The sequence below is a fragment of the Garra rufa genome, chromosome 6 (genome assembly GCF_049309525.1).
Source record: "Garra rufa chromosome 6, GarRuf1.0, whole genome shotgun sequence".
Lineage (NCBI taxonomy): Eukaryota > Metazoa > Chordata > Actinopteri > Cypriniformes > Cyprinidae > Garra > Garra rufa.
Genome location: NC_133366.1, coordinates 33,270,487 through 33,297,956, shown reverse-complemented (window position 1 = coordinate 33,297,956; position 27,470 = coordinate 33,270,487). Strand labels below are relative to the sequence as shown.

The window sequence follows — 27,470 nt, the reverse complement described above, 5'->3', positions numbered from 1 at the left end:
TTTCATAAAGACAGTCACTTACGTTATTCCTGAATTAATCAGCTGTTCGAACTAATCAAATGAATGAATGATTCAGTAATTAAGTATTTTAGTTTCATTTTTAAATCTTTTCAGTTATTTAAATCATTTAATATTTCTATTTTAAAATTTTTACATTTAAAACATTAATCTCAACACGAATTTATGAATTTTTGCACGCATGCACCTACAAGACACTTTTGTGTGGTACAAATTCATTTTGTTAATACTGATTTCAATTGATTGGTAACTTATTCTACTTGTTCTTATTCTGTTGTTTTAAATATGAAATAGCTTATAAAATATGATTTTTTTAAATAATGGACATAAAAGATGACATGCTTTTAATAAAGTTTAAAAAATGCCATTACAAAGGTACAAACAAAATTCCCCTTTAATTCACTTTAAGGAGTCAAATATCACCTCGTAATGGGAAGGCTAATTTTTGATCAGAAGGTCCTAAAATTTTGATTGTGCTCCTAAAAAAAAATAAAAAAAAATGTGTAGAGCCGGCATTATCTAATTGGAATCTTTTTTCACAACTGACTAGTTATGAATTCATACATGAATTGACTCAAAGCTACAATTCTTGAGTCTTTTGGAGTGACAAACCCACTTTTAATCAGGCAATCTATTAGGATTCTTTGAAAATGTTGCTAATCAGAAACAAAAACAGGAAAAGACATTTTTCAAGCTTAAAACTTTAGTCAGGTTTCACATTCTACCATTATGTTTGTTTATATGGAACTGCTTCCATGTTAATTTCTTCAGTCCAGTTAAATCAACCTTGCGGTCAAGACTGTGACTTCAGGGACTGACGTCAGATGAGAAAGTGCTGCACTCCATTCAGTGTCTCAGTTCTTTATTCTGTTGTCTTACACTGCATGAGGGAATTCAATCATTACCGAGCTTAACGCAAACACTATCAGTTACAGGATGTTGCTTTTGAATACAAATTTGGCATTAAAACCCACAGTTATTTCCATCACAGCCTTTTCAAGGGCTTATCATTAGCATACTATGAAAAGCTCTGAATGCACAATTCCAAGTCAGAGATGAAACACGGTGGAACAACATTTCCTCAAGGAAAATATTTTAGAACAACCTCATTTACAAAGGTTCAGCATTTCCCATTCATGGTCTTAATAAAATCTTGATTAGCCAAGAGGAGTAGGACACTAGCCACAGATGCGCTCTGGACCGTTGAGTCTATAAGCCACAATAGACCAAAAGAGCTGGCAAAGATGGTTTTCAAAATGACTTGAAAGGACATTTTAATAATTGATTAGTTAGTGAGGTCAACTAGTCAACAAATCGCATTTAATAGAAGTTTGAGCTTGGGAAGGGAACTCATTAAATAACAGCTGGACAGACCAAAAGGAAGCAGTACAGGGGTCTAGAAAAAAAAAAAAAAAAACTACTTTCAACTTAATTGTAATGCAAAAAAAAAAAAAAAAAAAAACATAAGTCACTATGTAACAGCCAAAGACATACTTATAATACTTAAATTATAAGGCAGCTATAATTATATATTCAATGTATAAAGACCATTTTTTTAAAAAGTGTTGGAAAAAAGATTGACCTAACTTAGTAAATTTAAAATAAGGCCCTATGATTTCCACGAACTGGAAAATGTGGACGGAATCTGGTCATAAACATGGAAATCAATGTATAATGTGGAATATCCAAAAATTTGCCAAATTTGGGATGAATAAATCAAAACACGATATGGACTAGTCTCTGTGAGAAAAAAAAAAAAAAATTATATATATATGCTCATATTGACCGTTTAACCGTTAACCGACAGTAAGAATTTTAACCGATTATTACTATCAGTTAAACGGTTTAAAAGGGTTTTTTTCTATTATTTTTTTTTTTTACGTTTGCTGCATGGTGAAAGAAATAATGCTATTTGTAAGTTATCTGTTTACTCACGCGCGCGTGTCGACACGTGCAGTGTGGCTGTACAGACATATTTCGCTTCACCTTTACTTAGTTAACAGATGTAGTATATGCAACTCAATGGCAAGTGGGTTATTGGGTTATTAGAGAGTGAATCCGTGAGTGAATGTATTCAAATTCTGAATGAATTATAGTCTAGAACAGTCATTCCCAAAGGCGGGGTCCCGACCCACAAGTGGGTCGCGGGAGATTTTGTATGGGTCGCCAAGTCGAGCGCTCTTTTTCAGTGCGCTATATACTCTTGATTAAAATTTATGTGTAGTTCACCTATTAGCCGCACGAGGGAGCTCGTCGTTTTCTTCTTCTTCTGCTTTCTTTTAATGTTGTTGTTCTTTAGCCGCGCTCTGCATCGCCTGTTTCACACATACTCCGTCTGCATTGCGTATGCGTTGCGTATTTTTTTTCGCACCCATGTTATTGGAACGTTCACACTGCACGCGGTTGCTGTCCAGCAGTACGTCCCAGAAGCAGTGCGTTTGCAGCAGAGCAGCGATCATTTCGGCAGAGTCTATTTTTTTGCTGTGCTGCAAGCGCTGAATTAAAGTGACAGCGCATTGTTCGCTGTAAAAATGAACATGGATTGACACGAAAATGTCCCATAAATGCATATAAATGAAATCCACTTTTTCACAGTCAACACGTGGCTTTTTGGCTAGGTTTAAAATAAGCAAAAATGCAGTTTTAAAGAAAAAGGGAACATAATACGTGCACTTGTCCAGGTAGAAAAGTTCTTTAAAAGGATTGTTTTTAATAAAGATTTAATGCGAAAGAAAAGCATGAGAGCCGACTGTTTCTGTCTGTGGTAAGTTTTAATTAAAATATTTTTTGATAGCCCAATTTTTAATTAAAAAAAGGAAGCTATAGCCTCCCTATGTTGTGTTTAAATGTGTTGCAACTTGCTTGAGCAACTTAATATACAAATCTAGAAGTCAAGTGCATTGAATAATACGTTGTTTTTATTGAGTTTAAACGTGAATATGTCTGTTATTGTATTAGTGTACTGTGATAAAAGAGGATCACAATGCTGAAAAAGCACTTTTTGATTTGATATCAAAATAACGGATAGATATTGTGTTTGTGGTAAACAACATTTTCTGCAAATCTGCAGTTTACTTAAAAAAAAAAGTGCTTTGTCAAATATCTGTATCTCTTTTAAATAGTTAAGTGGAAGCATGACCTTAATGGTCATACATATTTTGTTAATGCATAAATTCTCTTCGTGATATATGAACTATATGGGCCTAATGTTTATTGGGTCACAAGGATTTATCGACTTTAGAATGTGGGTCCCCAGAAAAAAAGTTTGGGAAACACTGGTCTAGAAAGTGCGCAATAGGCGCTCCCGTTACAATCACTGGAAAGCTATCACTCATCCTGGAGTAGTTCATCGCAATCTCATAAAGTTATTAAAAAGTAATAAAATAACCTTTACACTGCACAATTAATCTCTTATTTATATAATGCCAACACTTTCTTTGTTTTAATAAAAGAGTTCGCGAAAGTTTAGAAATCAGCAAAACTGAAACCGGCACTTTGGTTGGTGAGTGGATTGTAACATAGCCTCCTCTGATTGGCCACAGTGATAATCAAATCAACATACATGTCTGTGATTGGCTATTGCTGAACGCTGTAAAACACGCGCTTCTCCACACGCATGACAGTGGATGGAAGTCCCGAACCGCAAATTGAAAGGGTTTTTGTGATGGTGTTTTTTTCGCGAAACTAAGAGTTAACAGGCAGCGGTCCTGCCTATCCGTACAGCATGTGGACATGTTAAAAACTAGGCACACTGAGGTATTGGCTGGCCTGCTATATTTTTATGTCCGACGAGAAGAATAAGACCGGTACAGTTCTTCAAAGCGCATAAAAGGATTTAGTGTGTTTTAGTTTTGTCATCTTAATTAGGTAGTTATTTAATTTATACATATTTAGTGAAGCCTATTTATATTATTCTTTTTTTTTTCATTCAGATTTTCTCTGTTCTCAGAACCGCTGCTGATGCGTGATAATTTAAGTATATGTCAATACAGTTTTTGTTGTTGCTCTGTATGCTGCTGTTTGCACGTTAAAATAAAACATTTGCTTGTATTTTTAATGTATCATCACAGATACTCGTGCATTCTATTTTTATTTTAAACTAATTTATTATTCTAATTTTATCAGTTAACGGTTAATGTTCGGATAACGAGCAGCGGTTGTCGGTCAGGAAAATTAACCGAAATGAGCATCCCTAATATATATAAAATTAAAATTACAGATGCTTTTGATTATTAAAACTGAATGAAACCATTCAAATGAAACAAATTTATGGAAAACACAGAATTTGATCAAAATAAAACAGAATTTGATAAAAATAAAACTTACTTGACAGGGCCTTAAAAATGTCATTTTTGTTAAACTTATAATAAATTGCTGTTAAACTGTGTACATTTCATAATTTCAATTCATTAGACATGGGATTTGATTTTGTTTCTTCATTTAACCACTAAAAAAAAAAAAAAAAAAAGTCTAGAAAAATTAAAAGGGGAAAAAAGTAATCCAGAAAAATTAAAATGGAAAAACAAAAAAAACAAAAAAAAAACAGAACTTGTGAAAAAATAAAAACCGATTTCATAGAGCTCTATAAACAAAGGCAGTCTATAACAACTGACAACATAGTTTTGTGCATCTAATGAGTGACAGGCAGTCTATTGAATTTCTAAATTCTTGTCAAGGCAACCAAAGACTGCTTAGCATTTAGCAATGCAAGGAGCTGCAAACCTCATTTTATGCTTTGTTTGATTTCCAAAGCCGACTTAACGAGGCAAACATATTACCATGATATATATTTTAAATCCAACAGTTGCAGTGAGGTACACATACAGTATATAGTAGCCTACAAATCTCAAACATGGTGATTAAATGTTAATTCAGTAAAAAATATAAATTCTGAAACATTTGACAGCATACTAACAGTGACAGCAGCAGCATAAATTAAGCCAGTAAAATGTGAAGTGATTATCTTTTAATAGTTATCAATTTTTTTTTCAAGCTGCAATGCAGGCTGGGAACTTACACAACACTGTGCAACATAAAACTGTTTGTTGTAAAGCTGAAAGAACATTTGGACAAGTTTTGAACGTACTTGAGTGTCCAAGTAAGGTCAACAAAACAACTAGTTAGATACAGCTTGTTCAGTTCACACATAACAGGCAACTTCTACTAAATATTTGCTTAAACTATTTTACATTTGTTAATATTTGCCAGTTGGAATTTTTTTTACAGTGTACTAAAATATTCTTTATATATTAAATCAATTTCCAGATTAATACTTTATTTTTAGAAATAAAAAAAAAACACTTTAAGTTCAAATATTTTCATATTTACATTGACTTGTATAAAACTGAAGTAAAAAAAATAAAAAATAAATATTACAAATATAAACAAATGTATAATCAAATCTTTGCTTAATCTTAATATTTCTGACATGTACACTACTAGTCAAACATTTTTGAACCGTAAGATTTTTAGTCCGCAATTATTTGATCCAAAATACAGCGAAAGGAGTAAAATTGTGAAATATTTTTACTCTTTAAAATAACTACTTTCTATTTGAATATATTTTAAAAATAAAAACGTATGCCTGTGATCAAAGCTAAATTTTCAGCATTGTTACTCCAGTCTTCAATGTCACATAATCCTTCAGAAATCATTCTAATATGCTGATTTGCTGTTCAAGAAACATTTATTATTATTATTATTATTATTATTATTATTATTATTATTATCATCAATATTTAAAACCGTATAGTACTTTTTTCAGATTCTTTGATGAATAGAATGATCCAAAGCATTTATCTGAAATAAAAAGCTTTTGTAACATTATACATTCAAAAGTTTGGAGTCCGTATACATTTTTTTTTTAAAGAAATGATAGAAATGCATGAAATACATGCTTTTTAAGCAGCAAATCAGAATATTAGAATGATTTCTGCAGGATCATGCGAGTAAAAAATGCTAAAAATTCAGCTTTAAAATCAGAGGAATAAATGACATTTTGAAATATATTCAAATAGAAAAGAGTTATTTTAAAAGGTAAATATATTTTAAAATTGTACTGTTTTTGCTGTACTGGATTAAATAACTGCAGGCTTGGCGAGCATAAGAGACTTCATTAAAAATCTTACTGTTCAAAAACTTCTGACTAACAGTGTATTTCATATGAAACTAAATTCTAGTTTTTATTATTATTACCACCATATTTTCTTTGCAAACATTTCTGTGGACCCCTAGCACCCTCTTGCGGCCCACAGTGTGTCCAAAGACCAGTTTGAAAGCCACTTTGCAACCAACTAAAGAACAAAACACTGTCAAAAGGTAAATAAATCACCACTGTTCGTTAAAATAAAAAATTACAATTTAAAAATTATCAAGGTCAACTAACCAACCATCTTGACCCTATCTCTACTACACAGACAGCTCACTAGGTTGAGCCAAAATATTGTTTAAAAAATCGTGACAAAACATTCATGTCCTTTTGAAAAGGCACACTCCACACATCACTGTTCTGTGAACTTCAGCCCTGCTGTGACTGCCTCAATCAGATAAACACTGTTCTCATCCAAAACACACAGCGGCTTCAAAAGGCGGATGAGACACTCTCCACACAGATGTGATGAGATGTTCTCTGGAGATTCACTCACCAGTAACAGTGCGACCTTCTTCATACTGCGATTCCCCATGGTAGCTGAGAGAGACTCCGCTCAGTCACAGACAGAAAGATTTGCAGGTCGTCTTCTGTCAGTGCACTGACAAGCGTGTCGACATCATGAGGATGAGGAGGGTCTGTGCGCTCTTGCATTCCCTCCCCTCGCTCTTCTCCATGTCAGCTCATTTGTATTTCCTCTTTGCTCAAAACCAGACCCAGTACCTTTCTTTTGCTTCAAACTAACCAATACACAACATCTGAAAGAAACTGAATATGTGCCACATGGCTTGCCAAAAACAAATATATTACTGGTGTGAATGTCTATGGCCTCTGATGTTTAGATTTAATGGTCCACCAAACCTAGATAATACAATTCAGTGTCACAGATAAATTCCTCTATTTTTAGTTGGCTGAAGAGACACTCCTTTTGACCAACATGGTATTAGAGGTCATTCTGTCTGACCCCATCGATATCAGCATATCTATACAGATAGCATGATATGAATTTGATAGTATGTTCATACTCGCAAACTTTAAGCATATAAGAACAACCAGACCAGCTAAAAAAAAGCTCAAAGCCTTTCCTTTTGAGGTCAATGACAAGTAATAACAGGCATCTTGCTACATAATACAAGCCTGCTGTTTGAACTCTCAAACATGGACAGGCCTAGACCAGATCTGCAAAGTCCTTCCACAAAAATCCCAAAGAAAATATACAATTTGTGTGCAGAAGATGATATTTAGAATGACATGAGAGTGAGTAAATGACAACATTTTTATTTTTAGGTAAGCTAACTATTTCTTTAACTCCGGTTTCTTCAAAGGGAAGATGTTTGTGAGATTAAAGCGAATAATTTATTAAAATCATGAAAATAAATTAAAAGGACTGCACAATTACTTAAAATAAATTAGAAAATTACCAATGTGATTATCAAAGCCAAAGCAAAAGCAAAGCTTTGGAAGTTTAATGCGCACCAGGATCACTTTTTCACATGCACAAAATCTCCAACATTTCTTGGGAATAAGTTTCAACACTTTTTGTAATGTCAGATTTGTAACAAATTATTTATGAATCTGTTTTACACACACTTAAAGGTCTCCCTGCAGTTTTCCACCTAAATAAAGGTTTGAGGGTTTAATATTTGAAAATTATCTAAAAGATATTACTATAGTAATACAGAGTGTAAAATAAATGCATTAATGTTAATCTTTTAATTAAATTGTATTTTTTTAAGAAGTCTCTTCTGCTCACCAAGCCTGCATTTATTTGTTCCAAAATACAGCAAAAACAGTACAATTTTGTATATAATAAATAAATATTTATTCTAATTATTCTAATATATTTATTCTCTTTATCATCACTTTTGATCAATTTAAAGCATCCTTGCTAAATAAAAGTATTAAATTAAAAAGTGCTAAATTAAAAGTATAAAAGTACCATTTCAGATAAACGCGGGAAATAATCCTGGAAAAAATATATTTTAACCTTTTTAAATATTGATAATAATATTTTTTTTTTTCAAATCAGCGTATTAGAATGATTTCTAAGGGATCATGTGACACTGAAGACGGGAGTAATTATGCTGAAAATTTCACTTTGATCACAGGAATAAATCACATTTTAAATTATATTAAAATAGAAAGCAGTAATTTTAAATAGTAAACATATTTCACAATATTACCGCTTTTGCTGTATTTTGGATCAAAAGTAATACAGGCTTGGTGAGCAGAAGAAAATTTTTAAAACAAAAAACAAACAATAAAAATCTTACAGTTCAAAAACTTTTGACTGGTAGTGTATTTCTGTCTTCATTTTCTTTTTTAAACCAGAGTTAAAAACATGTAAAAAATTGTCAGTTTGTTTAAGTCGCAGCAATGAGGCATTTTTTTATTGAGTATAACGGTTTATATTATAACTCAAGACAATATAATGACAAAAACTAATTTTAAAATTGACAATTGTGCAGCCCTGTACTGTAAATTAAATATTGAATATTTTATTTTAATATTTTTTTTCTATTATTTCTATCCCTGCATGTCATATTACCATTAACCGACAGAGAGCTGTGAACATGCAAATGAGATATTGAGATATTATTGAAATATTAACTAAAAATATTTTGTTAAAGGGGTTTGTCTGACAAAAAAAGGGAATCCTTGCTTTAACACAAAGTCAAAACCAAAGAAGCAATTGAGTTTTAAATTGAAAAACATAACAAGCTAATCCAGAAGGCTCTTGAACTCATTCAATTCAAGCCAGTAGGCTACTTGACATCATTAAACCAACCTTTAGTTAGGTACGTAATGTCTGGGCTATGAATGACACACAGTTCTTAGCTTTCCTTAGTCACTCCATATAATCAAGTCCCTCAACATGTTTATCTGTTGTAAAGCCAAAAATGGCCAGTAGAGGGAGACAAACACCATGATTAAGACTATTAAACTTCTGCCTAGACAAAATACTTTTCACTGCATTATATTTAACCAGAAGAATATTTCCATTTGGACTTAAATTTGCTCGCTTACCTTATTCTTGCAGACAGAGGGTGAGCTTTGGTGCTGTCGTCCAGAGGACTGGTCCGTGTTATCATTATGGTCTGACACACTGGTCCTGAGGGAGGGAGAGTGGAGGCCTTCCTCTCCTTCTTCCTCATCTTCCGCCTCCTCCTCCTCTTCCCTCCCACTCTCTTCTGAATGCTCAAATTCATCGCTATCCTGGTCCATTTCCTCCTCACCATCCTCCTCGTCCTCTGGCCGGTCGTCATCTTCCTCTGAACGAAGTCCTGCCCCGACCTGTCCTTCCCTTCCACTGTTATTATTCTCCTCCTCCTCGTTCTCCTCGTCTTCGCGATTCCGTCTACCCCGCCGGCGCTGCTCCTGCTCCCACATCCACTGGGCGCCCTTCTCAGCTCCGTTCACCTCGCTCCTCCGTCCCTCCTCGACCGGCTCACCTCCGGAAGGCCATGGCTCCTCCTCTGCCTCCCTCGGCCGCTCTCGTCCACCCTCTTCCTCCTCGCCCGGTTCTCTTCTCTGTTGCTGTGCCTCCTGCTCCTGCTCCTCCAGCACCCGATTCATGTGCTCCGCCTGGGGCTGAGGTGTGCGGCCGGAGGTGCTGTTACCTGCCCCCGCTGCCCCAGGCCTTTGCCTCTGCTGCTGGGCCGCCCTGCTGCCGCTGCCCCCCGACAGCAGATCCTGGTTCATTTCCAAAAGCCAGCTTGCTACCTCCTGCACCTTCGCTAGGCTGTCTGAAGAGGACAAAGGCTTGGCATTCTGAAAGAGATGGAGACAGGAAATGGTTGAGATGAGTATAGGTGGATAGTAACAAAAAAAGCAATAAAAAGCATGTATATGGGCTGGTTGCACAAAAAAAAGAAAAGAAAATCATTCTCCTGTTTGCATTCAAAATGTGCTGAAAGTGGGTAACTCGTTCTTTTATTCATGCCTGTGAAACAAAACAATGGACATTTGCATCTATGCTGGGAAAGATGCAATATGAGCATCCCTCAAACAATGGGCACCTCTCCTACTTGGCAGCTGATCATCTACACTAGGCTTGGCCTGGAAACCACGGCAACAGTATCACTTCAACACATGCAAACAAACATTTCATCGCTGCTGCGTGTTCTCTATTCAAGTTTCTGTTTTTACTGTATTGCATTTTAATTCTACTGCAGATTAAAATAAAATGGCACACGTTCGTGTAATTGCACATGCATTGTAAAAATACACTACCATTCAAAGTCAGGAGGATATTTTTCTCAAATAAACTATTTTCAACAAGAATGCACATTAAATTGAAAAGTGACAAAGACTTGTACATTTCTGCTTCAAACAAATGCAGTTTAAAACTCTTGACTGTTTCCACAAATATATTAAGGAGCACAATTGTTTTCAACATTGATAAGAAATGTTTCTTGAGCATCAAATCAGAATATTAGAGTCATGAGACACTGAAAACTGGAGTAATGGCTTCTACAAATTCAGCTTTGCCATTTTAAAATGTATTCAAATACAATTTTAAATTGTGATATTTCACAATAATACTGTTTTTACAGCATTTTACAACATCTTACAAACTCCAAACCAGGGTTGCAAATTAATGAGAATGCTAGAATGAAAATTAACAAAAATGCCCCTGCACAATAAAACAATATATTACGGCTGTTGCAATTAGAATGACACCTGAAAATGAATGAAAAGTGTAAATTTGCGGAATTACAGATTCACACTCACTGCATCAGATAGTTTTTACGCTGTTTTATAACCAATCAAACATCTTTGGAATGCATTGGCCAATCAGAGGCGCTTTAAAAGTTTACATACACTTAATTCTTGATACAGTGCTGTTACCTGTTTTTTAATTATTATTATTATAGTTGTTCATGAGTCTATTATTTGTCCTAAACAGTTAAACTGCCCACTGTTCTTCAGAAAAAAATCCTTCAGGTCCTACAAATTCTTTGGTTTTTCAACATTGTGTATTTGAACCCTTTCCAACAATGACTAAGATTTTGAGATCCAACTTTTCACACTGAGAACAAATGAGGGACTCATATGCAACTATTACAAAAGGTTCAAACGCTCACTGATGCTTCTGAAGGAAAAATGCATTATTTAACTATATGCAAACACCTTTTATATGTGAAATGTCTTATTCAGGTCAGTACTAAATAAAAAAATAACATGCATTTTGTATAAATATTTTGACCTCAGCTGTATTACCCCTTAATAGAAAAGTTAATTTCTGACCCTGCTCCAAACATTTTTGTATTTCATCTCATATTCAATCAGAACACAATTCGATACTTTATATACACAGTACAGCTATTTCAGACCAATCTCATTTCACTGTTGGACCCAAGTCGTCACTGTAACACTGATTCTCTAATCAACTGCAACACCAGAATTACAATTCAAGTAGAATTTTGACTATCAAAACTCCAATGACTGTTACAACAGACCAAAGACAATCACTGACAACCACAAATAGCCAGCAGGGGGCATCACTGCCAAATAAGCACAGTTCATGAATAACAGTTTAGCCTCCAGACACATACCACACATCTGCAGCAGGATGTAAACAATATCATGTTACCATGAGGATGCCCCACCAGTGAGAGTGAGGTTCTAGCACATTAGCATTGTACTGCATTGTCACATTTACATTTGTTTGGATAAGGTAAAATATGCTTTTTTTCGCACCATTTGGTGAAATTTCAGTGAGCCAAGCTCAACAAATTAAAGTCCATGCCAGCAGGGAACACTCCTTATTAAAGCTTTAAATTAAACCTTGTGCTTACTTTACAGACACAGAAGCCAGTAAAAACGGTAGATAACAGTTTGTGTGAAAGCAGGGATGAGCTGTGTAATCCAATCAGGAGTGTGAGAGCACGTGAGTTTGATAAAGACCTGATTAAGATAATGGAGCTTGCACACAGATGGGCAGAGATGGTAAGTGATGAAAGACTGATTGCACAAATGCTCTTGTGCATGCATAAAATCGACAAGAAAAACACAAGAAACACTGCTAGAAATACAGATAGTTTTTGAGGCTCAACATCATACACAAGAGAATTTTTGCAACAAGTTTGAACAAGTGTCCCTAATAGTTTCTTTGCTGTTGACATAACTGTTCTATTAACAAACATTTTAAGGAAATATCACCGGGCAAAAGACCAAGGATGATAACTATAACTATAAAGTTGTAATAATCATTTCAATTCAGTGAGAATAGGGAAATCTACTCCTTAACGATACTGATAACAACAACAATTCATTGGAATAACTTTTAGAATGTGTTTTTCCAGCTGATGAACGATAAAAACAATGACAGCCAATCAGAATCTGCCTGACTTTAAAGAGCTTGACCATTTAAAGGAGTACACTTCCAGAACAAAAATGTACAGATGATTTACTCACCCCCTTTTCACCCAAGAAATTTCTTTCCACATAGCAAACTTCTATGGTGCCCCCGGGAATTGGATTTGCAAAATGCAGTTTAAATGCAGCTTCAAAAGGCTCTAAACGATCCCAGCCAAGGAAAAAGGGTCTTATCTAGTGAAACGATAAATTATTTTCTAAAAAAAAAAAAATTGACAATTTATATACTTTTTAACCTCAAATGCTCATCTTGTCAGTTAGGGTAGGTTGTAAAACTTCCATCTGATTTTCTTCTCTAGCTTCAAAAATCTCCCTACATCGCTGTTTTATCTTTTTTTTGTAAAGGGCGTTCTTTGTATGTTCACTTTGTAAACATTGGGTCGGTACTTCTGCAGTGATGTAGGATGATTTTAAAGTTGAAAATGAGATAGGAGTTTTTCGACATACCCTAACTGTCTGGAACCGGAATACAAAGAGTCGACAGAGCTAGACAAGACGAGCATTTGAGGTTAAAAATTATATAAATTGTCTATTTTCTTAGAAAATAACCGATCGTTTCGCTAGATAAGACCCTTCTTTCTCAGCTGGGATCATTTAGAGCCCTTTGAAGCTGCATTTAAACTGCATTTTGGATGTTCAAACTCAGGGGCACTATAGAAGTCCACTATATGGAGAGAAATCCTGAAATGTTATCCTCAAAAAACGATTTCTTTACGACTGAAGACAGACAGACAGATATGAACATCAAACTATGAGAATTTCAGGTAAAAAAAAAAAAAAAAAAGTCTATACAAATCAGAAATTCTAAATCTATTAAAAATTGTCTTGTACATTTGATAAACTAAAACGTACCAGCTCAAAATATTAATTTGTATGGGAATCTGACAATACTAATAGCACTGATCAATCATTCAAGTCAGGCACTACTAAAATCTGTACAAAATATTAGCAAGGAACATTTAATATGTAACTATAATTTACAGAATTGTCAATGATTTTCAATGTAGCAACATACTCTGTGAGTCTAGATGGTGTAGTTACAGCATCTTCCACCAGGGACTAACAGAACAGTGATACCCTGCTAAACTTTCTACCTGCTGTTTGTAATCTATTCATCCATTGGATCTATGCATTTCCACCTCACTACGGTCTGGATTAGGGTCTAATCACAGCAAATATATGAAGGCAGGGATCTCGAGGCAATTTAAAACTGTTTAAAGCATCTGATTAGATGAGCTTTTTGATTACTGAATCACTTCCTTTATAACAAGGAAGATGAGAGCACAATCAGCCAAGATCCAATTGGAAAATAATCATGTGGCAGTGAACTTCAAACAGACATTTCAATTCCCCTTCCAATACGGAGGCCGGACAAAGTGAGCTCTATAAAAGAACCTGTGCAATCTCTAGAGATTAAACAGAAATTTGGTTAGTTTATTAGCATGCTAAAAAACAATTACGCAGTGAAGAGTTAGATGCATCTGAATGCAAACTCAAAGCGGCTTGTGCCTGGTGAAGTGGGATGTTCTGTGTCTGGAAGGTGCTGGACTGCCTGTTAGTATTCATGTCCTGCATGCTGATCTATCCGTGCAACTGCATTAGACTCGGAACACAATTAGTGCTGTTAGACTGCACAACTGAACTAGTGTGTGATCAAGTGACAGTACTGCAATCTAACCGGCAACACACACACGATTACATTAAGCCTCATTTGCATTGAGGGCGAGACTGTTAAAGTGTATGAAAACTGCCTTAACAACAGTAATTTGGTTTAGTACGCTTCACAGATGCTGGTTGCGTCTCATCTCGCCTAGGTTTCTGCATTTTTTGAGAACAGATGAGTAAGTCTATGTTCTGTCACCATCAGCAAGTGGAGTAATGAAGGTCAGAAGTTCTTCATTAGTATAGTTCACCCAAAAATCTAATTTCTGTCAATAATTACTCACCCTCAAGTTGTTCCAAACCTGTAAGAGCTTCGTTCATCATTGGAACACAAATTAAGATATTTTGGATGAAATCCCAGAGCTTTCTGAGCCCCCATAGATGCATGTTTGTGGTACTCTTATTAACTCATAACGAGGACTGACACAGAAGAGAAGAAATTAAATAAAGTCATTGTTTTCTTGATGCACAAAATGTATTCTCGTCGCTTCATAAAATGACAGTTGCACCACTGTTGTCACTAGTGATGCTCTGATTGATCGGCCACCGATCATGATCAGCCGATATTGGCTAAAAATAGCTTGATCGGCGAACCCCAAAAGCGCCGATCACTTGACGTAAATTACTGGCGCGACTTTTTCACACGTTCATGCACGGCGCACAGGTAAAAAACAGCAGAGCAGAGCTTACCAGTGGCAACATGAGTACTAAATTCCTTATTCGTTTTGTAAGGGTAGTCTTGTTATTGGGCATGGGACTAAGTTGTGCGTGTACAGTGCGCTGACTGTAGTTTTGCCGGAGACTTTCGAATTTACTTTTGGTTTCATTCTCTGCTATCTTCAGTGAGTGGTAAATGTACGTACTTGAATATAAATGAATGTATCTTTCTAAACCCGTCATATTGCAATAATGTTACCGCTGTATGTCTGATTGTTGTCATCAGTTCATGCAGTTCAGTTCATATAGAATAGAAACGGTGCCCATGTAATTCACGTGCGTATGTTTAGCACCATTTTATCGCATCGTAATTCTAATCAACGCATATATTTACTGAGGTGAACGTTTATGTTTCCTATATACAGACGGATTCTGATATATCGTATTTAATTCAGCCTAAACCACACGTTACTACCTTTATCCTAATGACTGTGCAATGCTGGATAATATAATCCTTACATCTTAAAAAGCAGCTACAAATAACAAGCAAAGAACATTTACATTATCAAAGAACTTCATCACTAACTAGTGTAGCCTAGTCTAGTGCGAGGAGCACTTTAAAAAACACTCCCGTTATAATCAGTTTATCTATCTACACTGTATGATGAATAAATCTCTTACCCATGCGGCGCGTGAAGGCGACGTGGCAACTCTATGCATGTGTTTATACCACGGCAAGTTTCTGAAGCATCCTAGAACCGACTCTCTGCACTGCATCGCTAAAGTTAGGCGCCTTTTGACGGATAATAATAATAATCGTCTTGCTATTGTCAAAGGCATGAGCAACTGGCGATATCTCTAACTATCGTCGATACACGATACTACCGTCTACAACCCTAACTTGGTGGTTCTTCAAGATCTTGACTGTAGCCTATTTTCTACTGTTTTTTTTTTTTTCAATATAGTTAATTTAGAGTTAGTTTCATTTCTTCAAATGGTGCAAACTCTGCTAGATTAAAGATAAAAGATTCCCATTCCCCTGCCATTTTGTGATCGGCAGTGATCGGCGATCGGCAGATCATGATCTTGGTGATCGGTAATCGGCCCCAAAAATGCTGATCGGAGCATCTCTAGTTGTCAACATCGACTGTTTTAACAATGTCTTTACTACCTTTCTGGGCCTTGAACAGGGTAGTTGTGTTGCTGTCTATGCAGGGTCAGAAAGCTCTCGATCTCATCCAAAATATCTTAATTTGTGTTCCGAAGATGAATGAACGTCTTACGGGTTTGGAATGACATGAAGATGAATAATTAATAAAAGGAATTTTAGTTTTTGTGTCAACTAACGCTTTAAAGCAGTAGTTCACTTTCAGAACAAAAATTTACAGACAATGTACTCACCCTCTTGCCATCCAAGATGTCGTAAGGAAATTATGTCTTTTGAGGAAAACATTTCAGGATTTCTCTCCATATAATGGACTACTATGGTGCCCCCGAGTTTGAACTTCCAAAATGCAGCTTCAAATGGCTCTAAACAATCACAGCCAAGGAAAGGGTCTTATCTAGCAAAACGATTGGTTATTTTCTAAAAAATAAAATAAAAACAATTTATATACTTTTTAACCTCAAATGCTCGTCTTGTCTAGTTCTGTGTGTACTCTGTGTAGAGATTAAAAAGTACATAAATTGTAAATGTTTAGAAAATAACTGATCGTTTCGCTAGATAAGACACTTCTTCCTCAGCTGGGATCATTTAGAGCCCTTTGAAGCTGCATTTTGGAAGTTCAAACTCGGGGGCACCATAGAAGTCCATTATATGGAGAGAAATCCTGAAATGTTTTCCTCCAAAAAACAATTTCTTTACGACTGAAGAAAGACATGAACATCTTGGATGACAAGGGGGTGAGTACATTATGTGTAAATATTTGTTCTGAAAGTGAACTACTCCTTTAAGGACTGGTTGGAGTCGCAGTAAATAAATAAAAAATAAGAAAGATATTTGAAAGTTAATGACAGGATCCTCATGTTTCACTTCTGATGTATGATACACTGATTTATTTTATGCATTTATATTGAAAATTAGATTAATATATACAGAATTACTTGAACATACCTCTCCTGTTAAACATGTTTTTTATTTATGAATTAAAATTAAATTTAGATAATTTTTTGTGGGGAGCTTACAGTCAAAAATAAAGTAGAAGAAATATAAAGAAAAGCATTTTCTTCTAGCTGATAAACAAAAACACTAACAGCCAAACAAAATCCATCTGAGTGTACAGCGGGGAGAAAGAGGAAAGAGGAAATATAGCAAGACTCCTGAAGTCCCTCAAGAGTGTCATGATCAATGTCTTTAAAAACAAAAAATCTGATAATCTGACTTTGACCTCAGAATGGTAATTTAGATTGCAAAACCTCCTGTGGTGCAACTCACCAAAACCTTAATATTCATGAATTTCTTATTCATTGAAGAAAAAAAACAACATTTTAAACATTTTAAAAATGCATGTAAACTGATGAAATTAATGAAATGAGTTACACTAACAGGGTTTGGGAGTTAATTTGGCTACTAAATTTAAGTTACCAGCCATTCACAATGTCTACTAGCCTAAAAACTTGAATAAATAACAAACAAACAAAAAAATGCTAGAGGTAAAACAACAGCTTGGGGCTGTCCACTCTGAATGCAACAAAGCGACTTTTTTTATTGTACTTTGTCACGTCCGATGTAGACACTTCAGGCATTTGTCGACTTTTTATTGCGTCAATGCAAAGGAAACCAGTGCACCCACCACGCCGTTATTTGTTGCGTATTGATGCGTATGTTCAATTAAGCTAGATAAGTGCTGTATTTAATAGAGTCAACATCTGAAGTGGATCAAAACCTTTCATCAAAGTTGTCCTAAAACCAGCTCTTGTCTTAGGACAACTTGTTTTAAACAAGTTATTACTTCAAATGTTGACTATTATATCATCACAAGTCACAAGTTCAGCTTACATGAACTTCCCCAAGAATTAATTAATGAACAATTTACGAAAAGTAACCCACAAAATTGCCTAGTGATTTGACAGCATTACCCAGCACAGCTGAATTTTACCCGGTGTTAATTTCTCACATGCATTCAGTTAGTTTTTGATTATACCACATGGCATTTTCTTACAAATGGTATAAATGTTTATCAGAACCATACGTGAACATAAAAAGTATGTTTCTAAGAGCTTGGCACACATGTTTTGTACTAGATTTTAAAAATAATTTCTCTTTTCTTTATTGTTGACAATCTTATTTGTCATTGACCCTCAAATCACTCGGGAAAACATCTGAATCATTCAGGCTGGGTATTACACCACCACAAAATTACACAAAGTTTCTGGTTTGAATTCAGTGGTAAGCGTGCTCCAAGGAAACTAGAGAAACATAGACTTGAAGCAAACAATTCTATAACAAATTCATCAAATTCTTGCATCAAAAGCCAGCAAAACCCCTTCAAAATGAACCAAAAACCAACATAATGAATACGGCAGAGTTTATGCGATGCGACAGGAAAAACTCCAGGAGGTTTATAATAGCATTGCTTTCCAGACATGCGCTCTGATATGGAAAACTGGAAGCACTGCCTTAAAAAGAGAAGCATTTGGCTTGGCTCCCGGGAAATGCGGCCAGCCTGGCGTAGCCGAGCAGTCTGATAAGAGAGTGAGGTGCATCATTTCTTTAGTTATTACCACTGTGTACACTTCAGCGGCAGGTCATTTATCTACATCTAAAGGGGAAGAGAGGAAGGTGAAGCCAAAATGGGTTTTGGCACATCCTCTCAGAGAGAACGTTAGCAAAGGAGGGGAGGAGGAGAGAGTAGTGGTATTACTGGTTTTACGATGTCATTTCCTACAAAGCTGCCAGACTGTCATCTCCTCTTGGATACCTCAGTTACAGGAAACATTACATGAGCAGGAAAAGGGAAAAAAAGAGAGGGTTATTTTTATTCACCTCAAAGCTACCTGGATAGGCCTTTATGATAAGAACCAAGCCAAATAAAGGGAAAAACCATCACCTTGTTTCACAAATTACTCATTCATACAGAATTGCTCCAATTCCTCTTGTTCCATTAGCAGCAGAATAACTGACAAAATGGCCAATTTGGTAGACATGCAAGTACAAAGACGAACAGAAACTTGGGGAAATATGTGCAAGCAGTGCTGGAAAACAGATCTGCTGCTGAAAAATCTTCAGCTTGTAATTGGTTGTAGTTTAGTTTCAGCAAGAATTGGTGATTAGTTTGTTAAAGAAAATGGTTTGTAGGAAAAGACAGTTTCTTTGACCATGAGTGGCTAGGCAGAACTGGCTAAAAAGACTCTTTCCCATAAATAAGCTATTAAGACATCTAGACTGTCCATCGACAGGCAAAGAATCGCTATAAGCGTCATACTGGAAAACCTCAATAAGTCTCCATAATTAGCTTACGCAGAAACCATGCACCCTGGCATTAAACAGATTTTTGTTTCAAGTTACTGTAGTATGTTTATTAAGAAAAGAAGAGATGAAAATGAGGAAGTAGAGAGTAAGGGATAGTTACAGAGTGAAATTTGAGGCGGATCAATCATCCAATATTCATGTAATGACCATGTGGCTGAGCAAGATTTTCCCTGTGCTGAAATGCATACTTTCCTACTATACAGCAGGTGAAAAACAATGCTATAATTTTAGATATAATAATTTTACATATTCCTAAAAAAATAAAAGTACCCTAAAAGCACCCAAGTGACTTCTTTCTCCCGCAGAGATTGTGAAGCGTGCAACCAATGGACACTTTACTATCCCATGAGGCCACTGTAGAGGAGTTCTGAGTGGCAGTGAAGCGACACAACTGATGTTGTAAACCACATGACAATGACAACATGATTGATGTACTACATCTGGATTGCCTTCATAATACACACATTCATACTATATTAGAACATAACAGTGATGAAGGTACGTTTCTGTCCATCAGTCATCCTGCTTTATACTGCACTGCCACTAAAAACACATATGGTTTGACCATGTAGGAAAAAGCAGGCAGGAAAGTAGGGAGAAAATGGAAAGGAAACAGGAAAAGGAAGTAGGAAAAAAATAAGTAATGTAATAGCAGAAGGACAGAAAAATAAAATAGGTAGAAAGGAAAAAAGTAGGAAGTAGGAAGGAAATGTGGAAAGGAAGTAGAAAGGAAATTAGGAATCCAGTAAGGAACTCGGACAGAAAAATTAAGAAGATAGGAAGTAAAAAAAAAGGAAGCAGTAAAGTATGAAGTAGGTTTTGGGAAGGAAGGGGAAGGTCTTAGGAAAGCAGTAAATGTAATAAGGAATGATAAAAATGAGTAAGAAAAGGAAATGTGGGTAGGAAGGAAACTGGAAGGAAGGAAATGGGAAACAGAAGCAGAAAAGAAATAAGTAGAAATGCAGTAAGGAAGCAGAACAGAAAAATTAAGTAGATAGGAAGGAAAAAAGAAGCTGGAAAGTATGAAGTAGATAGGAAATGGGAAGGAAAGGAAATGGAATTAGGACACTAGTAGGAATGTAGCAAGGAACGGCGGTAAAATGAAGTAGGAAAAGTGAGTAGGAATGAAATTGGAAGAAAGGAAATGGGAAACAAAAGTAGAAAAGAAATAAGGAATGCAGTAGGGAAGCAGGACAGAAACATGAAGCAAGATAGAAAGGAAAAAAGGAAGCAGGCAAGTATGAAGTAGGTAGAAAATTAAAAAGGAAGTGAAGGAAAAGGAATTAGAAGTAGGAATGTAGTAAGGAAGGACAAAAAATAAAGCAGAAAAAGGAAAAGTGAGTGGGAAGGAAATTGGAAGGAAGGACAATGGAAAACAGAAGTAGAAAATAAATAAGTAGGAATGCAGTAAGGACGCAGGGCAGAAAAATAAAGTAATTAGAAAGGGGGGAAAAGAAGCAGGAATGTATGAAGTAAGTAGGAACTGGAAATGAAATGAAAGGAAACGAAAGGAAAGGAAAGGAAAGGAAAGGAAAGGAAAGGAAAGGAAAGGAAAGGAAAGGAAAGGAAAGGAAAGGAAAGGAAAGGAAAGGAAAGGAAAGGAAAGGAAAGGAAATGGAAAAGGAAGAGTAAATAGGAAGAAAATTGAAAGAAAGGAAATGGGAAACAGAAGTAGAAAAGTAGTAAGAATACAGTAAGGAGGCAGGACAGAATAAAATAAGTAGATAGGATAAAAAAGGGAGCAGAGAAGAATGAAGGTGGTAGGAAATTGGAAGGAAGGGAAAAGGAATTAGGAAAGTAGTAGGAATGTAGTAACGAATGACAAAAATGAAGCAGGAAAAGGAACAGTAAGTAGGAAGGAAACGGGAAATGGAATTAGAAAAGAAATAAGAATACAGTAAGAAAGCAAGACAGAAAAAAGATGAACTGGCTAGGAAGGAAAAAAGAAAGCAGAAAGTTATAAGTAGTTATAAAATTTCCTGAGAAGGAAGAGGAAACAAATTAGGAAAGTAGTAAGAATGAAGAATGACAGAAAAATGAAGTAGGAAAAAAAATGAATAGGAAGGAAATGTGAAACGGAAGTAGATAAGGAGGGGTGCAGTAAGAAAACAGAAAAAAGGAAGCAGGAAAGTATGAAGGTAAGAAATGGAAGGATGGGAAAAGGAATTAGCAAAGTAGGAATGTAGTAAGCAATGACAGAAAAATCCAGTAGGAAATAGAAAACTGAGTAAGAAGAAAGAAAAAAGGAGGAACACAGTAAGCAACTAGAAAAAATAAAGGAAGGGACAGAAGAAGATGGCAGGAAAAAGGAAGAAAGGAAGTAAAGAAGAAGAACATAAGCATAAACATAACCAAACAATGAAAAAAAAAAAAGATTAAATCAACCAAAAGAAATGGTCAAATCAGTTCTTTCAGTAAAATAAACACCAGTCATCACTAGTACTTAACTGGCTTAAGCTGGTATTTCAGACATCACCTCAGTGCCACTGAAAGCAAGTTTGTTGTCTTTCGTCATTACATTTACTTTGACTTGAACCGCTAAAGATTTTACCATCCAAAAAAATTGTGCAAGGTTAATACCGAGACCTTTTCACACACAAATACGCTTTTGTCCATGCCTTTCACCTCCCCTCCAGGCATTATAGAACGGAGGAGTAAGAATCAGCTAAAGGACAGAAACACGGACAGGTGTAAACACAGCTCTACTGTGGTAAAATGACTCACGGTCCTGAGGGGAAAGTAATCCTCATTCACAAAATAAGGACAAGGTCACTGGAAAAAAAGCTTCTGGCTGGCAAAACAGCTAGCTGCAGCAATGGCTGCCTGTAGCGTTTGAATGACGATGGCTGAGTGAAATCAGAATGAATTAGCAGTGCTTGTTTTCCAGTTACTATCAGTCATTAATGTCAGTTTTTTTCTGTTTTTTTTTTTTTTTAATTGGCATCAGATGATAATGGACATAAACAAGTTGCTATTATTATTATTATTATTATTGTTATTATTATTATTATAGCAAGTGATTTATAGCTTATCAACCCCAACATGAAAGGCTGTAATTATTTGAATTTAGGTCTCCACCAATCTTTAATATTGGTGCATCCCTAACATTTTCTAAAGCTTTTCTCCTATTCCCTGTCTAAGTAATTTTAGGCTTCCTGAGAGCAGCAATTTTACATTCAACAAAAAAACCTGTGAGACAGACAAAGAAAGCATTATTAAGCAGGTAGGACGCCATTCGCAGCAACAAAGGAATTCAGTGCAAAAATACATTTGTTTGTGTCCCACAGGCAATGCGTGCAGATCATGTTCAGCTCAGACTGGTATCAAAAATGAGCTGCCAACTCCTGCAAATTTAATTTGTAAATCATGAAAATAAAGCAACAAGCTTCTTGGGATTCATCAGTAACTTGAAAAAAAAAGGGGAGAGGGGATGGGGGTTGTAATAAGATTTTTTTAACTATTATGTTTAAATAAATACACTGGCATAAACAAACAAACGTTACAAATTATTATTATTAAAATTACTTTTTTTTTCTAATATAGTCAATAAATCTACTTTAACTGGTGCAATATATTTGCAACTGCAGCTTTTTACTCAAGTAAAGAGGTTGTCAAAAATGCTGTTTGGAAACAGGTTTATTTAATTGAGCAGATTGATCATCATTAAAACCAGCTCTGTGACAGGCTTGACTGCAAGTGATGCTAAAAAGTTGAATGAATTCTAAACGTATTAAATCTAAATCAATTTCACTTGTTTTAACCAAACTGCTTTATGTTCCTGTGGGGTAATCAGTTACGTTAAAGGGATAGTTTACCAAAAACTAAAAATCTGCCATTAATTACTCACCCTAATGTCGTTCCCAACTCTGTTAGACTTTCTGAACACAAATTAAGATATATTTTTTTAACAAATCCGAGAGCTTTCTGACCCACGTGGTACTCTTGTGAAAAGTGGCGGACTGACCCGGAAGAGAAGAAATCATTGAATAAAGTTATTTTTGTTTTCTTTGCACACAGTACTCTCGTAGCTTCGTAAAATTACGGTTGAACCACTGGTGTCACATGGAGCATTTTAACAATGTCCTTACTACGTTTCTGTTCCTTGAGCGTCATAGTTCCCTTCTTGTCTATGGAGGGTCAGAAAGATGAACAAAGGTCTTATGGGTTTGGAACGACATAAGGGTGAGACAGAATTTTCATTTTTGGGTGAACTACTCCTTTGAGGCACCATATTGCCATGTGAGTTGTGTCAATTTTGCTGTCAAATTGATATCATATTTCCTAGCATGTTTTATTTTTATATTGTCAATTATTTTTCGCAGCCAATATTTTGGAGGAAGCACAGCCTCCCATGCCTCCTTCCAAAACTCCACTGGTAATAAGCAACGATCTGCAGATAAAAACTTGAGAGATTTGAAGCAGTCCCTGAAGTGCTCCTGTCTCTCAGTGTTGGGTTTAATCATCAAATCAATTCATCGTTCAGCTAAGACATGCACTCTAATGCAATGCACAATTCAAACTGACCTGTACAACTTCTAAGCACAAATATTTACAACTGGCTGGCACTTTAAAAACAGGCAAGTTGAATGAATAATAATTAAGCATATGTGCTTAAAATATATACAACATCCCAGACAGCTTTAAATACCTACAACTGAATAACCTCTCAAATGAAAGATTTTTAGTTTTTAAATGTCTGTTCAGCTGAGTGCAACTGAGTGCAACATTAGATTGTCTGGTCTCACCTATGTATAGCTTGTTAACTGACTCAAGCATTACTTAACATTTTTGCACAGGCAAAAAATTGACAGTGGTATTGACTAAAAGCTTTCGCCAGTCACTTAGCCAAAGAGCCTAAGTCTACAGCCAGGCCTTCTTTGCATTTAAGTGCTTAGGCAATATGTGCCCAGCCAGCAACCATGTGCTATTGTGGATGTGTTTGTATGGCTTTGGCAGACCGTAGCACCAAGCTCTGACATCCCTGAACAAAAGACACAGATGTGCGGCTGAAGTACTGCAAAGGGGAACTCTATGGCAGCTCTGTCAGGATTGACACACAAGCCTTAGTACTATTGATAATCCAGAGTACCTCTCCAACAGAACAGGCAGACGGCCAAGCAGACAGAAATCTGTTTTACAGAACATGTTGGCGTTGGATCAACTCAATAGCTACAAGGATTTTCACAGAACTATTTCACTTGGCATTCGCTGATATCAGAGGAAATAAATGAGGCATAGATGGAGAGAACATAAACCAGTGGGAGTCATGCGGTTGCAAAAAAGAGCACCAGACTACAAGTATCAAAGTTATTAAAGAATCCATCAAATTGAAATTGGAGTATTGTGGCTTCTAGCCCAAGACAGCGAATCAAGCCATCTAAATGCTAGTGTACTTCAAACAGTTGATTAAAATTCACCCTTAGCAGATATTTAATATTTACAGCACTTCTCTTCTGGGAAAACAGACCAAAATTATTCATGACTCATCTTACACTAGACAGATTTTCACCCAATCAAAGAGCATTTAAAAACAGGATATATCATTATTTTTGGTTCGTTTCCCAGAAGTCTAAAACTATGCAAGTAAATTGTGTCAACATTTAGGAGTACACAAAGATACAGATGACTTTAAAGGGATCATGAAATGGAGAATCAAAATGTTTTTGATATTTACACAATTTATTTTAGAATAAAAACTTATTGCAAGTTGTTGCATAAGCAACTTACCGCATAAATGCGCTAGGGGTGTGCCGTATTGACAATTATATCTTGATATTTTCTGGGATTTTATCAATAACGATTAGACAATATTTTACTGAGTGTGTTATTGTGCTGGTATCTTAAGGACTAGTGTAGACAGCTCCTGAATTTTTGATATTCTTCATATTCTGTGTGGTCAGTTCACAGCAGTGATAGAAATAAATCTATTCCAATCAGTTTAAATAGATTTGTACTATTTATGGGCATTTTTACCTTTATAAAGCCAATTTTTTTAAAGTATGAGTCAAATTCTTACATCTGGGCTGTTACCAAGCAAAAGTTAGTTAGTAGCAAATACAATTCATCTTCGCAAAGCAGATAAAACACAGAAGCTGCATCTGAAATGGCATTAAGATGTATTTACACACTGTTTAATGTAGCTCAGAGGGACATGGAATGCTTACATACATACATAATTACTAGGGCTGGGACACGATTAATCGCGATTAATCGCATCCAAAATAAAAGTTTGTGTTAACATACTAAATGTGTGTTTACTGTGTGTATATATAATGTATGTATAAATACACACACAAACATGTATATTAAAGAAAACTGAAAATAAAAATTAAATTAAAATAAATAAAATATTTATAATTCTATATATATATAATCTAAATTAAATACAAATATAACTATCCACACATATAAGTATTTTTTAAAGGCTTTACATGTATGTGTGTGTATTTATATATACATAATAAATATACACAGTAAACACACATTTAGTATGTTAACAAACTTTTATTTTGGATGCGATTAATCGTGTCCCAGCCCTAATAATTACATAATGTTTTGATAATGCCGAATACTGATATTTGAAATGATTAAAAAGATGAAAAAGATACTTTAAATGTGAAATTAAAACCACCAGTTTGGGATGATTTTTATTAGCAAAATGGAGCAAAAACAGGAAATATGGTGTCAAAAATGTAAGTCTCTTAATATTAACCTCGTTTATTGAACTATTGTATAAAATCAATATCACATTTGTAAACATGCTGACATTTGGAAAGAAAAAAAAGGGCACTCTTCGTGTGATATTGATTAACTATATGAAATAATGTAAGTATATACTAGGGCTGCACGATATTGGGAAAATATGCGATATGCGATATTGTTGTTGAACATTGCGATAACGATATTTCTTGTGATATTTCTTTTTTTAATTATTAATGTTTTTATCATTATTATCTTTTTTTTTAATCATTTATATATGTAATGATCATACTAAAATAAACAGGTAATAGATATAATAGATGTTTATTTTCTCTATTATAGGTACAGCTATTTAAATTGGAGATAACCACTGCATTTTTTTAAAGAATCTACAGTATAAATAACAAAAAAATAAATAAACGACACAGTTCTTTCTTAGTCTTTAGACAATAAATGCAGCCATAATCAAAGTAGGCTACTCGTTCAATATTCAAAGTGCAAATAGAGACCGAATTTTTCAAGCATGATACAGTTATAGACAACTACAAAACTTAATAAAGCCCACATATTAATAACAGCCTAGATATTTTATGTAGCCTAATTTACACGCATTGTGGGGTCGCTCTCTAAACACGGGGTATTAAAATTGTATTTGAATGTGTACGCGTTTTACTTTTGGTTTCTTTTTAACGACCGCGCGAAACTCTCAGCAGCACAGAGCATCCATTCTACAGTACAAGAGATTACTTTAACAAAAAAACAAAAAACAAACAAACAGCCGGTTCCGAGTTCAGCGGCGCGCAGTGTCAGTGACAGAGTGATTGACGGCTAATATCTCAAACCTTCTTTAAAGGTAATATAAAGATTAAATGGTTATGTAATGTTGGAGAGAAAGGCAAACCTGTCACTGCATCAGCACACAGCAGTCTGTGCAGTAGTTAGGCTAGCGAAAGTTTTGTAAAGTATTGAAAGCAATTAAATGTCATTTATCGCAACTCTCTGCGATACCAATATCGCATATACTGTTATCGCGATAGCGATATATCGTGCAGCCCTAGTATATACATTTTCTGCCCCCTTTTCTTAAATTATTTGATCATTGCATTTTAATGTAAATCATGCAGTGAAAATGCACTCTAAATTCGTCAGTGCACTTGTTTAACCTAACTTACTAGACTTCTACACGTATTGTATGCGTGTTGTTTGCTTTTCGGGATTTACTTGATAATGTCAAATTGCACATTGTTAAAACAAGACTGACGATATTATCGCAGATTACATATATCGCACACATCTAACATGCGCCTTTGTGTACCCACAAGTCAAAATTCTGTCATGAATTACTCACCCTGATGTCTTTCCAAACCCGGAAGACCTTCATTCATCTTCAGAACACAAATTAAGATACTTTTGATGAAATCCAAGAGCATTCTG

At 35.3% G+C, this 27,470-nt stretch overlaps 1 protein-coding gene across 1 annotated transcript in view; it reads right to left on the bottom strand.

Moving 5' to 3' along the window:
* fbxw7 (F-box and WD repeat domain containing 7) overlaps nt 1-27,470 on the bottom strand; it is a 218,485-nt gene that overhangs the window by 124,456 nt on the left and 66,559 nt on the right. Inside the window, exon 3 of the mRNA XM_073842445.1 lies at nt 9,194-9,937. Coding sequence (XP_073698546.1) covers nt 9,194-9,868 — 675 coding nt within the window. The 5' untranslated portion in view covers nt 9,869-9,937. The remainder of the gene's footprint in view (nt 1-9,193; nt 9,938-27,470) is intronic.